At 28.6% G+C, this 17,359-nt stretch overlaps 1 protein-coding gene across 2 annotated transcripts; it reads right to left on the reverse strand.

The window, feature by feature from the left end:
* Positions 1-10,851: 10,851 nt before the first annotated feature.
* On the reverse strand, positions 10,852-14,101 carry LOC127256549 (probable arabinosyltransferase ARAD1). Of its 2 annotated transcripts, XR_007839871.1 has the most exons (3): positions 12,715-14,101; positions 11,312-11,963; positions 10,852-11,215 (listed from the first exon to the last, which is right to left on the reverse strand). XR_007839871.1 is itself a non-coding variant. In XM_051282606.1 (2 exons), exons 1-2 carry the CDS (start codon positions 13,573-13,575, stop codon positions 11,406-11,408), a joined length of 1,419 nt encoding a protein of 472 aa, XP_051138563.1. In that variant the 5' UTR covers positions 13,576-13,581; the 3' UTR covers positions 10,852-11,405. The 2 variants fall into 2 exon arrangements, 1 of the variants encoding a protein (XP_051138563.1); XM_051282606.1 differs by having other exon boundaries at positions 10,852-11,963; positions 12,715-13,581.
* Positions 14,102-17,359: the final 3,258 nt, after the last annotated feature.

The raw sequence follows: 17,359 nt of genomic DNA on the forward strand, positions 1-17,359 counted from the left end.
GGATGGAAAAATTAAAATACTTACTTACCAATTTATGGATCCAATAAGAAGCTAGTGTTCTAACAAATTAAAAAAAGATTAGAACTGGGGTTTTTACTGTTGTTTGAATAGTAGTTAAATCAAATGTGCGGGGAAATAGTAAGAAAGAATTACTGAGATTCGATTTATTTACCCAATTTTTCATCAAAGACTTTCATTATAGATTGTTTTTCACTATCCAAAAATAACACAGATCTGAAAAAGGGAAGACTGAAACAATATTCTTATGCTAATTTATAGGATCAGCATAGTGCCGATGCAATATATATGCTATTGATCTATTATTAATTTGGATGGTTGAGATTTCTTATAGAGGTTAAAATGTAATTATAAATTTTTTTAATAATAATTAATAATGCCAATTATAAATTTAGATAATTTTTTAGTTATGTGGATTTAATAATAATCTCGTATCGACTTCTATATGGAAATTTTTACTAATTTTGATAACAAAAATCACACCATTTTCATTGTTGAAGCTCTAAAGTAAACGATCCATTTATGAGTTCTCTCTAAAAATAAAGTTCAGTAATATAATAGAAACTATCCAAGCCATCATTTCTAGTACAACCGAACAACATGCATGTTCCAACATCGTCTCCAAATGCTGGTAAGTTTATCTATTTTGAAAATACACATATTTCGGATTTTTGTATGCATATTTTATTGTGAAAATATTTTCTATAATTATAAACAATATTTCTATTGCTATTGACAACATTAATGTGTTGTAAGTAAAGTATAATACATAGTTAATTGTTTATTGGATAGCATGGGTTATTTTGTTCCAGGGTAGACTTATGTAGACGACTATTTGCCTACTTTTTATTACATTATCCGTTCACAAACTAATATTACATTTTTCAATTTGAAACGTCCAATAATTATTGTTCTATTTTATTTTTTTACCATTTATTCAATTATCATTTTTATTTGAACATGTTTTCTCTACCTTACTATAAATAATAAAATTGTCAATTCATAACCAAAAAGTATTTACCTAAAAAATTGTGCAAATATGATTTAGGACAATACAATTTGGACGGATGGAGTATATTTTTGTGATCGAATTTCAAATCTTTGAAATTGTGCTAGGATAGTGAATATCCAATAAAGCATATTGTGTAGTAATTTAAACCATCTTCATTTTATGTATATATATATATTTTTTTATTAGGGAGGTATTGAATTTAGTACATCTACCGATACATACAATTTTTATGTTGAATATGCTTATAAAAGGGCGTTTGCCGTAAGAATAGAAATGCAAAAAAGATAATTCACAATGCATGCAATACATTGAGTATTTATTGTAACAAGAAAGAATATAATTTAAAGAGCATGTTTGATCCAAATAAATCAATAAGTAACTCAGAAGATATTAGCGCATCCTATATTCGAGTTGCTACATTAAGAAAAATACATGAAAAAAATAATTGTCATATTCGAGTTGCTACATTAAGAAAAATACATGAAAAAAAAATAATTGTCATATTCGAGTTGCTACATTAAGAAAAATATATAAAAGAAAATAATTTAGTATAATTTCAAGATAAGGTTCCAATATAATTTAAAGTTCTGCATATATATAAGGTCACATACTTTGATGATATTCACAACCATGCACGTGTTAGATCTTTCCAATTACAACATGCTCCTATCTAATAGATGTATACAGGATTGTCTCGGACTTTTTCAGGACCCTTAGCAAAAAAAAATGATAGGCCCTATGAATAATATTTTTTTCAAAATACTATCAACGAACAATATAATAATAGATTTCAATAAAATAAAAATTATATTGATCATATATACAATAAATGAAATATATGTGTTCCGTAAGGGACGACGGACTGGTGTGAAAGTGAACTGCCAGACCTAGTTTGTGATACGACTATTATAAAACTTTACAATATTTTGACTATTATAAAGTCAATAACTCAATAATAACTACAAAATTTAAATGCGATGAATGTAAAATTAGAAGAAAAAAAATTGTTAGAGTTTATTAGAATTAGAATTGGATTGGATAATTGTACAAACACAAATATGAGATAAAATTTAAATTAAATTTTAATATATCTAATAATAATTATGAGCTTTATAAATATTTACGAATTTTAAAGGCGAAAAAGATGGAATTTTAGAAAAATTATAGTTAGAATTTAATTTTAGAATTAAAATTAAACTAGGTAATTGTTGAAAAAATTTTGGGATTAAATTTTAAAATATTTAATAATAGCTAAAATTAAAAAATATAACCCCTCTTAAAGTAGGCCCTGAGCAATTGCTCCGATTGCTTCTACTAAGAGCCGGCCCTAGATGTATAGATTAATCATGTACCACAATCGCTGATTTATAGTGAAACGGGACTTTAAACTAAATCTTCGTATGATGTAATGAAGAAAGCAAATAGGGGCAAGAAAAGCACATGGGACTAAAATATGGAGAAGCAAGTGAATTGCTGTAATATTTTAGTAGAAATCGTTAAAAAAAATTTATTTTTTTTTTCTTTTTCATGAGCTTGAAGTCGATTCGGGTGATAGAATTATATATATTTTTTCGGTCAGATCCACATATGAGAACAAATTATGTTGTCTATGTTGATTTAATCACCTTTAACACTACATAGGAAACCAAGAGCAACTATAGGCCCCAAGCTAGGTGCATCTCACATCATATAATTGAAATAAATTTTGATATAGTATTAATATGTTGAAAATTGAATTAATTGAGTTGTATAAGTTTCTATGATCCAACAACAATATTTTTGAAGTCATTAGCCATTTTGAAAGAATGTTGCTAGCTAAAATAGATATCGATGAACAATTCTTTGCTAGCTACTCTTACTATCCAATTATGAAATTTGTTGCCCAATTCTATGCACAAAATGTTTTTCATATGTTCGAAAAATGTACTAGCAATAATTTCAATATATGGCAAAATGTTTATATCTAAATCGAACATGCATGGTCTATCATTGTGAACAAGCCACTAGTGGATTCTAATTTGTACATCTGTTTACGTATAGGGGAGACAAATCACGAGGCCAAAAGTCCATGTAAAATAAAAAATACTCCACAAATATTAACATTAGATGTATTCCAAAGATCGTCTGGATATGCCAAATATGTTTCATAATGGTGCAAGAGTGTTATATATATATTTTAAAAGGGGACATGAATTAGCTGCTGATCCGATCAAGTCAGCATGATGCTGATTTAACCGAATCAACATATGCTATAGGGGTGACTACATATATTTATACATATGTTATATTATAATAACTCAATATATGTTATCTTATAACACAACATATGCTGAGATATGTATACATATATATTGCAACATATGCTATAAGAGTGACCGCATATATTTATACATATCTCAGCATATTTATAATACAAACATATATTATATTATAATTCATCATATGTTATCTTGTAACACAACATATGTTAATATATATAAACTTATGTTGATCACCCCTATAATATATGTTAATCCGGTCAAATCAGCATCATACTGACTTTGCCGGATCAACACAGAAACTGCAACCTTTAGTAGAAGGAGTCCGGACGTATCAAATATAGTTGAGGTGTATAGATATAAAGGACACCCTTACTGCTTCTTGAATAAAAAATCACAGCTTAATTGTAAAAATAAAAATAAAAATAAATAAATAAATAAAAAGAGAGTAAGAGTGAGGAACGAGGGAAAGAATTACAATTCCAAATCTAAAGAGAGAAAGATGGGTACTTAATTTGGATGCATAACAAATGGCTCAATCTAAAGTTTAGATAAATATATTAGGTTTATTGACAATATTTAGATCGAAAATCAACAAAATATTAAAGTTTGTTATCAAGATCGCAAGAATATGTAATTTGAGAAGTTGAATAGTTTTAAAATTTAGATATAATTAGAAAAAATTAGAAAATAAATTAATTTTGTTAGAAAATATTGTTTTTATATCAAACCTAATAATCTAAATTAGTAGTGTTTGGACATATGTTGGGGTATATAGTTGAATTTTGGGTTGAAAATACCAAATAATAATAATAATAGAATTAAAAATGTTGAGATGTTTTTGGAACGTATTTTGAGATTGTGAGTGATATGGTGCCACTGAAATTGTGTGACCATAGTGGTATATATTCATTCAACGATATTTTACTAATACGACCCATGAATATTAATAAAAAATATAATATATACACACATTCATATATATATATATATAATATATTTATTTTTTAATAAAAAAATAATAAGTTAATGCAAAATATTATTTTTATAAATTATCAGCTGTTTGCTTATTCAATTAGCTGATAGTTGTTAGCTGATTCAATTAGCTGGTTTGACTAGCTGATTCGATTAGCTGTTTGTATTAAAATGTTTGGTAAAACAACCGTTTGATATTAGCTGTTTATATGTAAAATGACAATTGAGGACATTTCTATTTTATTCTTGTTTCTAATATATTCAATTATGTTCTTTTGAGTTTAAAATGTTTAAAAATTTTTGTTATTAGTTATTGAAAATTGTAAAAGTGTTATAAAAGTATTTATTTTTATTACAATTATATTTAAAAAATAATACATTTTTATTAAAATATATAAATAGTTTTTTTTATTGAAAATGATGTAAAATATAAAATAATAAATTTTTCGTGTATATATATTTATTATGTTAGTTATCGATTAATTCATTATATTTATAATTTTCAATAAATTTAATTTATTTTTAGTATAAAATTTATATAATGTAATTTTAATAAAAAATAAATTATTAATATTTATATTTTTTATTTTATGTTGATTTTAATAAATTTATATATTTTACAATTAAAATAATTTTTATATAAAAATTAATTATTTTAAATTTATAAAAGTAAAACTATAATATAATAAAATATTCTAATATAATTAATAAATCATCAAAATATATTTATTTGTGTAAAATTTATAATAAATTTTTAAGGGCATATAAGGAATAAAATTTTTTTTAAAAAAAAAAAACTATTTCAAAACGCTGGGTAAGTTAGCTTTTCAGAAATTAGCTTTTTGGGTCCAAAAAACTATTTCAAAAAACCAATTTACCAAACACCTAAATTATCTTTTTGACTGTTCAAACAGCTAAAACTATTCAATAAATTAAAAGCTCTTCAAAAAGCTATTTATCAAACACCCTCTTAATACAAAGCATCGTTTGAGCTCATTAATTAAAGACAGTGTAAGAGTGGGCTTTTGATCATAAAATTATGAATTGACGGCTTCAAATTCTTATGTTATATATATATATATATATATATATAAATAAATAAATGTCTAACCCATTGTTAAATTATATTTTTCTTATTTAAATTTTTTAATATAGTCGGGTCAATCCATCACATTCAATCTATGGACAAGTGAGACTGTAAATATATTGGATTAGTTTAAGAAAGAGAAAATTGTAGTGATAATGTGGTTAAATTGTGGAATATGAAATAGAAAATTAAAGAGTGTGTTTAATTAGTTATTGTTTTTAAATTTTTCCACGGTCCAGCTCCTGAATTATTTTCTTTCAAACAAATTTCTTCTAAGATTTTCTAAGACAGCTCTCATTTATCACATTTCATATAAAAAAATTATATATATACATATATTATTTTTTTTATATAAAATTTTACTTAAAAAATCTAAATTAATAAAAAAAAAATCACCAATTAAACGTTTTTTTTTTCATTTTTTAAATTTAATTAAAAATTTATCAAATACATTACACAATATCTTGTTTTTATACAACCATATTATTTCAATTAATATATATTTATCAAATTTTAAAATATTATCACACTGTACAGTCGTTTCTAAAGTATTTGTACTTTAAATTAATTTAAATTAGAAAATTTTAAGATTTGATTGTGTTTTGGTGTTCTTTTTATGTTTATGAATTAATGAAAAATCTGGATTGTGATCATATGATATTTAAATAGAATTTTTTTATATGTAATATATTAAATAAAAAATGTGATATTATGTTTTGAAAGGAAAAACAAAAATTAAATAAATAATGTGTTAAAAAAATAAATTTGAATACATGCAAATTTAATCTAATTGAGTTATAAACACATACAAGCACCAAAGATCACGAAGGGTTAAAAAATCAACAAGAAGCAACCATAGATTTCACAGAACGCACACAAATACTACAAACAAATAATTATCACCACTGAAAGGAACGGTGTAACCATACTTCATTACAATCGACCAAGAAGAAAGCATCAATGTGTTGCTCGATTATGGTGTAAGAGTTAATTTCTGAATTTCCATTTTGGGGTATTTGAAATTAGGTGTTATTGGTGATTGTAATTTCTATTTGTTTTGTGTCCTCTAATTTGTAGACAATATCAAAAACTTTAGCAAAATGACTATGGTTTGTATCCATGCTATTTATACAATGACTTATTAGTAGTAATTTTCTTACATGTATGATATGATATGATCAATTTGAATGAATTTGTAGGACAACTCAAAGATCCTTATAGAAAAATACTTGTGCGTGAAGTTGCACACCATTTTTGGGAGAGTTTTGGCTGATGACTCGAGCAAAAGTTGGGGTACAAGATTCGCTTGCTTGCCATCCACACAAGAATAAATAAAGTTTTTCGAAAAAAATCTGCTAGTGTAGGAAGACCCTCTAGGGATAAGAGGCATAGGGCTAAAGAAAATGCCAAAAAAGAATCTTTTGTATATAATCCTGCATAATCTCGAATGTTATAGACCAAATAATACAATGCAAGAAAAAGTTCCTAGATTCATGAAGATATTGAACAACGTATAAGTTATTATGCTTGCATATCCATCATTTGAGAGGCCATCGATCCTACTTGCTTTGATTACCCACCCCCATTGAACTTTCCTCAATCCATCACTATATAAACAAATTCATCCATCCTCCTATTACCAACATTTATCTCTTTCTACTCTACTTCTCTCAGATGTAGCTTAATTGTAATACTCTAATTTCGAAGTGTATAAAATAATATTATTATACAAATGAATATTTTGATGATATTAATGGGGACAACAAATTAATATTATAAAATAAATTTGATTCATATTTTGTATATCGATTATAATTAAAAAGATTTTGTATGAATAAATACTGGTAAGAGGAAGTAATTAAATATTTTATTAATATTACTAAAAATAGTAATATTATTATTATATTATAAGTTTAGGATAAATATGAATTATCATATATAAAACTAATAATATATATATATACATTCGAAATCAACAAACCAAACAAAGAAAATGGCACAGAAGAAAAACGTTGGAGAACAAAAGAAAAGAAAAGAAGGAAGAAGAAAATATTCCTTCATCCGAGTTCAATTTTGATTTTGGTATTGTGTTCTTTGTGTAAGTAGAATTTAATTATAGTTTTAAATAGAATTTAGATTATTTATTTTATAAATAAGACATTTGACAAAAAAAAAAAGAAAAATTAAAATTTATAATTGATTATGTAAGCATCAAATTATGGTAATTCTTAAGTTATTACGTTAGATATAACTCCAAGTTTATATTTATAGAATTTCACTTTCACTACAAAAAAATAGTATATTTGTAACGGAATTTCATCCCTAAAGATCACGTAGCTAACGTAATTCCATCATTAATTTCGTCTCTAATATCATTAGTAACGGAAAAAATGAATTTAAAGACGAAAAAATCTCGTTACAAAAATGATATTTTCTTGTAGTGTTTAATCCGAATTCAAGTTATTTCGACAGTATTTTAGACTTGTCTGCTTATTCGTAACTTAAAATATTTTATTTTAAAATCTGTCAGTCAAAGTGATATTAGGTACAAAGCTTTTATAATTACGATAGAGTATTCTATCATAAGAAAAAGTTTAAAAACCAATAGATTAATTTAAAACTTCATCATTCGAGCAAGCTATTAGATCCTTTGAATAACCACGTATCTCATCTTGTATGTTAACAAACTATATATGCAAGCTTATAGCTTATATGTTTTTATTTAAATTGCATAAAGGTGAATGTATTAAGAAATTTATAGTTGATATTGCATGATAATGGAATTATTAATCTAACTAGGAATAGAATAAAACATGTATTTTGCTTCCAAATGTAGCTAGTTGTCAATCACAATAATATACTGGTAGTATCATATTGATCAAGCTCGTTAGCTTGATATAATTACCAAAACTGCTAAGTAATTATATGGGAATTACATACACTCAATCACGACTTAATTTTTGTGTTTGAAACATAATTTTGATAGTCTAATAATTGTATTGTCGTGATTCAATATCAAATACGAAACGTACCGTACCTCTTTGTTTTGGGCTCGGAAGTAATGTGATTCACTTGGTTCTTTATTGTATTCGTGAATCATATATCTTATACATGTAACATAATTGCTGTTTGTGGAATTATTGGATTCTACTGTTATTTTTTGTGTACGGTAGTGCTAAGCGAGGGCACCAACATGCATACATATATTAATGTATTGTTACACTATGTAGTAACAATAGTTAGTCAGACAACGAATTGACTTGTGTTGCAGTATGCTTTGCTGATTGGATTTGATTATGATTATTTATAACCCTATTTAATCATTTTTGTGCAGGTTTTGATCCACTAATTAGACTGATCACTAGTAGGATATACCAGTATTTCAGGATCATTGGCCACCTCTAAACGCAATCCCGGATGAGAGCGCAAAGAGGAATAGAGTTTTCGGGTTTCTTTTGGGTGATTTCTGGGGTGAACAAATTCACTATTATACACGGAATAGATCTTCTGAATAGGTCTATTTTCGCTACCATGAGAGCTGGATAGCTTTGTGGTGAACGGCGATACATGTCGACTATCCATATGATTAATTGACATCTATTATTTGTACCTTGTTGGTTATATCTTTGATGTTAGGGTTGGATGCATCTATGGTGGTATCAAACTTTTTATATTATTTATCGAGAGACATTTTTGCTGATTGATTTGCCTTATCCCGTGCTATTGATGATATTCATAGGCATTTTGGATAATGTCAATTATTTATGGATAACTTTACTTGCTGCCAGTATTAAATAATAAAATATATATATCGAAAGAACAAAAAATGTTTTATGCAATGCACCCCAGAGGAAGCCTAGAAAGCAAAATGGTATATATTAAATCAAATACTCCTCATATCTTTAAACATAATAAATATAACGGAAAAATAATAAGGTAACCATAACCCATGTAACATCAAATTTATAAATATGTATGATTTAAATTATATTTACTTGTGTAATTTTGTTCTATTTACTCAACAGTTTGCTAATATTAAATCTACATTTTGAAGGTAATCTAGGTAAGGACTCTCCCTATGAAACATGATGGAATTTATACAAGGTTGAGAGCACATAATTAATCAATTAATTATTATTTTATTTATAATAGTCCAATCATTTTAATTGCGAGTCGAGACACTAACATATGTTTGATTTTAATGTACTTATAAAAAAATTTTAAAAAAAATATTTATTTATACAGGTTGGATATTTATAATATATAATCCTTAGCATCGCATAAGGCGGGCCGGCTCAGTAAAATCGACATTTTAAATTGATGTGGCAGTAATATTTTTATTTGAGCCAACCGGGATGTTACATCATCAATTGCATTTCAAGCAGTAGCAGCAACCCTTTTGTAGCAAATTTTTCTTCAACAACAAGAAGTTCTAATTTTTCTAAAGACATTCAAATTATGTGGACAACGGGAAGGCCAAGATTGCCGAGAAGGGGCAGCTCCTAACGTTGTACCTAGACAAGGCTACTGGCTCGGGTTTCCAGTCCCGGAAAGAATACATCTTCGGTCGATTGGTAAACACTCGGAGTCTTCCTCTACAAGCTGCTTTACAGAAAGATGTTGTTTAGATGCGCCAGTTGCCAAAAACTGAGGAGACGCTCGCAAATGCTATAATGCAGAATTTGAAGTTCTTGCTGATGATTGGTTTCCAGGTGAGGGATCTAACAAAAAGTCTATTGGTGAAGGAACCCGACCATTGGCTGAGCATGGAAATGGGCACTATAAAGGTCAAGCGAAATCTTTTCTTCGGTGGCCTGATCGAGCGCTGATATGTTGCATTGTTCCTCCACAAATTCTGGAGTTTGCTACGTTTTCACAAATGACTGTTCGAGGTATCAGAAGAAAGCTTGGATTTGGGGATCCTGCAAGAAAGAATTTATTTTAGTTGCTTTGGAAAAGATCGAGTCCTTCAATTTGTTTTTAGTCATTTTATATGAGAGGTTACCATCCGTATTTGTTTTCTTAAAATGATAATCACCAACAACAATGTAAATATGTTCGCCAATATTAATGAAGAAAATTCATCAATGAGTTTTATAATGATGGTGGGGCTATTTTAGTAAATTCATATTCTCATACACCGTGCAAGTGATACAATTTGTTATTAGTTGGTTATTTTCTGTGCAATTCTACAAAATATAGATAACAATGGTGCTACTTTTAAAATATAGAGGGTTATTCGCTTTTAAAATAAAACACAAATAGAGTTAATTGACTTTATGTTAAATTTTAAAATAACTCTATTTATAAGACCATCCGTAATCGGACGGGAACGTCTGTCTCAGACAAAATTCTGTCCCGCTGTCCCATACACACATTGTGTATATACATACACACTATGTATGTGAGGATAGGAAAATAGAGTTTATTTTTGGGACAGATGATCCCATGGATCCGTAATAAATATATTTATCAAAAGCGCATCGAATCATCGGTAGAATTTTTTCACGGTCTACACAGTCAAATCCACAAAAAAGCAACACGTGTATTATTATTATTATTATTACTCTTTTAATAAAAAAAAAAATAACAATAATTTAAATTCTAAGTTCATCTCTTCCTCTTAATAATATCATTCTCTTCTCTCCGTACCCAGCCACCTTTTTACAAAACTGAAACTTGCCCGCGTTGCTGCTGCTCTCTTCAGCGACGCTGCCACCACCTTTGCCGCCGACTCCGATGACGTTCATATCCAAAGATAAAACGGCATTCGTCTCTAAGCCAAACAAGCACACTTTTTCCATGTAACTTTTTCTCGTTCTAATGTCTCTAGTTCCATTAAAGATCGATCTGTTCAAAACAAAACTAAAGAAAATGCAGATCGAACACATCACATGTTATTACAAAATGCCCTCAACTGTCGCTGATCATCCAAAAACCTTACAATGTACACTCTTATACCTTTCCACAGCTCATCCACAGCTCATCCATGGCGTATTTTTTCTGCAGAAACCTGCATCAATACCCCTCGAAAAAACGTCGTCGTCGTCGAATCTCACGTAAAGTTCCTTGGCAGAGGGGCCGACCAAAGCCACGTCTCTCCCGACGACTCAGCTGTCTCTGAAAATCGACTGGCCCGGTTCACTTTCCTTGTAACCGCAGGGACCCTCCGCGCGATCGCTTGCCATATCATCTGCACAGCGTCATTCGGCCGCGACGGGTACCGGAACTCGAAGAACTGCTCGACTTCTTTCAGCCTTCGCCACATTTTCGTCCACTCCTCTCTGCCGATGTTCCGGATCATGGTTATGAGGAAGTTTTCTTTTAGGGCATCTTCTCGGGAGACAAATACGGAGAACTCGGAGTAGTCAAGGATGTCTTCATAGGGAAGCTCAATTTCGTCGCTGATTATTACGGGAACACAGTGGCTGGCGATGGCGTCGAACAGACGATTGGACGAGGGAGTGTCGCCGGCGATGTTGAGGCAAAACTTCGACTGCTGCATCCCGAGGGATGCGTTGCTGATGCCGTCCCCTTTTATGCTTCCGAACGCGAAATGCACGTCCTTTTCATCTTGCAGCATGTAATAAAGCTCTTGTCGAATAGTTCCGCCCTGAATGCAAGAAACAGAGGAACTAATAAGGTTCGGTTAAGGTTATTACAATGGCCGCAGTTACTGTGCTAAATTTTGTAATTTGCCTCGGTGCAACAGCACATCACATGTCGATAGTGCTAATGTATTTTAATAGTCTCTCCACGGACTAAAAGTACTATTTCTACCATTTTTGTCCGTTCCTCCCCAAAGTATCATTTTTTATTTTAGAAAAAGTAATCACACACTAATGTTAAAATACTTTTTTAACTTTTAACTAAATTACAAACATACAATTACTTTCTACGTAAAAGTTTTTACACACTTCAACTGACTAATAAAATACTAATAACTATTAATCCCTAAGGTCACTCCAAAGGGACGGAGGGAATATAAGACAAGATAGTATAAAACCCATATGTGGTTTATAAAAAGTATGCGAAACTTCTCGTTGTTTTAAAATTGTGTCAACTTCCTCGTAGTTTAAAAAACATTGCATTTAACCCCTCTTCCGTTATTAAGTAATTTAGAAATTACATAACTACTAAATCACCATTAACTAATGACAGAAGAGGAGTTAGACGCAAGATTTCTAAAACTATAATGGAGTCTAACACAATTTTAAAATAATAGAGGATTTTGCGCAATTTCGTAAATTTCGTACAGCAGATAAACCAACAACATACGTTACTATTGATCACAGCACAAAATATATATTCATACGGCACACCCTATAAATACGAACAAATTACAATGGACAAGCATGACTTACAGCTTTTCGGTATATAGCACCCTGAAAGTAGAGCAGAGTCGGCCGGCTATCGAAGTCTGATCGATCATCCAAATAGTTCTGCGCAAGATGCACGTACGGCGCGATCACATCCTTCTCAACATTAGCGACGGACAGAGGGTACCTCCCGAAGTCAGCAAGAACATACGTTGCCGGCCACAGCTTCATCCTCGAAGACAAAAGGCTATTCGGATGATGAGCGACGATTATATGATCCTTGCCACCCGACCTCTTCCATTCCTCCCGGCTCGTCAAGAATCGAACCAATTTCTCCTGTAATAAATCGTCCACGCTCCTCTGTCCTACCTTAACCTTCGAGAACTTATTGTAGCTAATCGATGCGAAAAATGGGACAAACACAACATCAGCTAGACGCGGATCATGCACTCTTACAGCGCTACGACCGCTCAAGTTTCTTTCAAACTCCGAACTCAAGAGATCCAATGTCAGCCAGTATTCGACGCTGTGCTGTAAATTCAATCCGCCGGGGTATTCGGGGACCTCAGAGGCTCGGACATCGGGCCATACCGACGCGCCGTTGCCGCCGCCTTTCCATCCCAAGAGAGCAAAATGGAATTGGGGTGGCAAATCATACATGAACACCTTGAGAATTTCACAATCTCTCAAACCTAATTGATCTTCTTCTTCTTCATTGCTAATTTCTACAGAAGATGATCTTACAACAAGATTCTCATTAGCTCTTGGGAATAACCTAAGATCAAGCGAAGAAATCCGACCATTTGGCCTTAGCACTACTAACAGCATCGACATCATCAGCAGCGTTGAAGTCATCAAGAACAAATAGAACAGTGATTTCTGAGAAAGAGGTCCGATTTTCGACATTGTAATAATCGAATTTCATTCAAGAAACTTGTAATACGAAACGAACACTGCTCATTTCTATGCCCTAAATCAAAATCCGAAATCAAAATCAGATGTATATTTTCCCCCAATTTTCCGCCATTTCTGTGCCCTAATAATAACCGAGCGCATGCACGAGGCTAACCAAAATATCACAATATGAACGCAAAATCGACAAATTGGAGATTCAAATTGGGGAAATTAAAAAAAAAAACCCTAGGGATTCAACACAATCCAGATTGAAATCCGCAATGGCGAGTGCGAATTGTGATCGAAAAAATTCGAAGAGAGAATTGGCTGTATGGATTGATTCTTCTACCTGCTCTGCAAGTTTCACCTTTCTCTTTTTCCTTTTTCCTTTGGTTTCCTGAGTTGTGCGATTTTCTTCAAGTGTAGGTCATTGATTTCTTCAATTTCCGCCATGAATGGATTTCCAGAAGCGCGGGTGTAGGAAGGCACTGAAGAAGCGGGCATTCCCTCGTTTCGTTTTCTTGAATATCTTGATTGGGTGATTACTAGCATTACGTTTACGTATCGAACTCATCTTTCAATTGATAAATAAATGAAAATAAAGGTTCAAGGTTGGAAGGTCCATGGAGCACAGCGCCCGCCAGTCAATACCGCGGGCATCAAGGGTGTGGATTTATTGATCTCGGGACCTGGTGATAATTTTCCTCAAAGGAAGAGCTTATTTTATTATTATAATAAAATATTAAAGGTACAATTGTTGTGTATGATTAATTTGTTTCTTTGTTTTTTGAGTGCGTGTTGGAAATTAGCTGATAGGTGTGAGGTCATTCAATTAGCTGATTGAATAGCTCATTTAACTAGCTGATTCGATTAACTATTTGTATTAAAATATTTGGTAAAGTAACTGTTTGATATTAGCTGTTTATACGTAAAATGACAATCGAAGATATTTCTATTTTATTTTTGTTTTTAATATATTTAATTATGTTGTTTTGAGTTTAGAATATTTGAAGTTTTTTTTATTAGTTATTGAAAATTGTAAAATGTTATAAAAAGTATTTATATTTATTATAGTTAAATTTAAAAAATAATATATTTTTATTGAAATATATAAATAGTTTTTTCTATTAAAAATGATGTAAAATATAAAATAATAAATGTTTCATGTATATATTTATTATATTAGTTATCAATTAGTTCACTATATTTATAATTTTTAATAAATTTAATTTATTTTTAGTATAAAATTTATATAATGTAATTTTAATATGAAAATAAATTATTAATATTTATATTTTCTATTTTATATTGATTTTAATAAATTTATATATTTTATAATTAAAATAATTTTTATATAAAAATTAATTATTTTAAATTTATAAAAGTAAAACAATAATATAATAAAATATTCTAATATAATTAATAAATAATCAAAATATATTTATTTGTGTAAAATGCATAATAAATTTTTAAGGGCATATAAGGAAATAAAAAAAATTACAGAAAAAACTATTTCAAAACGCCGGGTAAATTAGGTTTTCATAAATTAGTTTTTTGGATCCAAAAAACTACTCTAAAAAGCTAATTTACAAACATCTAAATTAGCTTTTTGACCGATCAAACAATTAAAAGCTGTTCAATAAGCTAAAAGGTCTTCAAAAAAGTTATTTGCCAAACACTTTCTTGATTTCGGTTTTTGCTATTAATGTACTTCCTCAACCCACGTTCAATTGACAATTATGCTATATTCTTTATCTCTTTTGGACATATTTTTAATAAAATATATATTAAAAATTAATTATTTCAAATATAATTGATACGAGAATAATATATTTTTATATATTTAATATTTTATGAATAAAATAAATATTAAATAATTTTAATGTAGATAATTTTTGTTAGGCCCGTTAGCTCCGGACACGCCCCGGACCCAATTTTAATGGGGTTGGATCGGGTTTAAAAAAATTGGTTTGGAGCGGATTGTGAATTTTGTATTTTAGACCCGGTCGGGTTCGGAGCAGATTACGAGTTTTACTAAAAACTCGTCTCTTCTCGGACCCGGACCCAAACTCAGATATTTTAACAATTATTATAATTTATTTATATTTTTATACAATATAAATTATATTATTTATTTATTTAAAAAATTGTAAACATAAAATAGAATTTTAATTTTAAATCAAATTTGCCTTTCACATTTGTTTCTCCTATAATTCTTTTTATAATCGGAAGTACTACAGACCGTCATCACTACATATTATTGTAAATATTTGATTTTTTAAAAATTAATACTTAATTTTAATACTTAAAATAATTTTTTAAAGTACTTTAAGGCATACTTTTTTTTAAGTATTAAATTATTTTAAAAAATTATATTTTATTCTTCTCTAAAAAACAAGCGGGTTCGTAGAGTTAGCCCGCAACCCTCCGAGTTCAGGGCGGAACTGGTCCTGGAATCGGGTCGAAGCGGAGTGGGGCGGATTTTGGATTTTAATATGTTCTAGTGAGGCGGATCTTGGAGCCTGTAAAATTCGTCCCCAAACTGCCCGTTGACATCCCTAATTTTTGTAATTAGACAAATTATAGGTATATTTTATAACAATACTACAAATAAAAAAATTAAATATAAATAAAAATTGTTCGTAAAATATTACTTCATTTGTCTTGTAACAAACAATATAGTGACATTTTTTTGGGGTTAAATTTACTAAATCAAAACATAATTAATAAATATAAATAAAACAACATTTATCTACATTTAAAACTTCATATTTTTTATAAAATTAGTTTATGTTAACTATAAATATATAAAAGTATTTCTTTATTTATTTGTATTATAAAGAAAATTTATTCTTTACGTAATGATATTCATTTTGCATATATTTTTTATTACGATATAATTTTTAAAATATTTAAATTCATATTTTAATTTTTTAATTATATATATTAAATTTATTTTAACACTATCCATATTATTAATTATATAAAAATAATAAAATAATATCATAATTCACTATTATTAACTAATTAAATATTATTTCATATTGTGTTAGTAATGAAAATAGTCAATTATCTTGGAACGAAATGAATATTAGTATTAATTATTTAAAATACAAAATAACGATTTATGTGTTTACTTTAGTTTTTTCTAAAAAAAATATTATTCACCAATTTTTTCTTAATCAAATTCTTAATTTTTATAATATAAATTTAATTATACATTAAAAACAATACATTAATTTTTATTTACATTAAATTAAATAATTTTACTATTCAAAATTCAAACTTTTAACCTTAACCAAACACTTCAGTAATATTTATCAATGATAAAAATATATTGTTTAATATATTAAACTTATTTTTATTTTTAAAACTTTTTTAGCTCAACCCGACCCTTTAGTCCCATTTTTTGTATTATGTCTAAATATATTTTCAGATTATATTTAATTTTGTTTGTTCTAATTAAATACTAATTAAGATTAAAAATGATTTGATGATATATCGAAAATACTGAATCATACAGTATGTCATTTTAAAACTTTCTTTAAGTTAAATAAATATTGATATCGTACCTAAAAACATGATGAAATTCATTTTCAATTATAATAAAAATAATCATATGTAAATACCAAAATATCACTAACTTATATAAAAATATTCATTTCTTTGTACTTTAAAAAGATAAAAACACTAAAATTATCTTACAGATTTTCATTAATTAATAGAATATATTTTTAAATTTACTACTTAAAAAATACATTGAATTGAAATAAAAGAAATATATCATATTGTACTC

The sequence above is a fragment of the Andrographis paniculata genome, unplaced genomic scaffold, assembly GCF_009805555.1.
Source record: "Andrographis paniculata isolate CXL003 unplaced genomic scaffold, ASM980555v1 Contig56END, whole genome shotgun sequence".
NCBI lineage: Eukaryota > Viridiplantae > Streptophyta > Magnoliopsida > Lamiales > Acanthaceae > Andrographis > Andrographis paniculata.

Bases quoted from the DNA above. Each gene is read 5' to 3' on its own strand.
- LOC127256549 (XM_051282606.1), bottom strand. From the start codon at position 13,575: ATGTCGAAAATCGGACCTCTTTCTCAGAAATCACTGTTCTATTTGTTC. The intron at 11,964-12,714 runs GTAAGTCATGCT...TCTTGCATTCAG, and splicing joins GTGCTATATACCGAAAAGCT to GGCGGAACTATTCGACAAGA.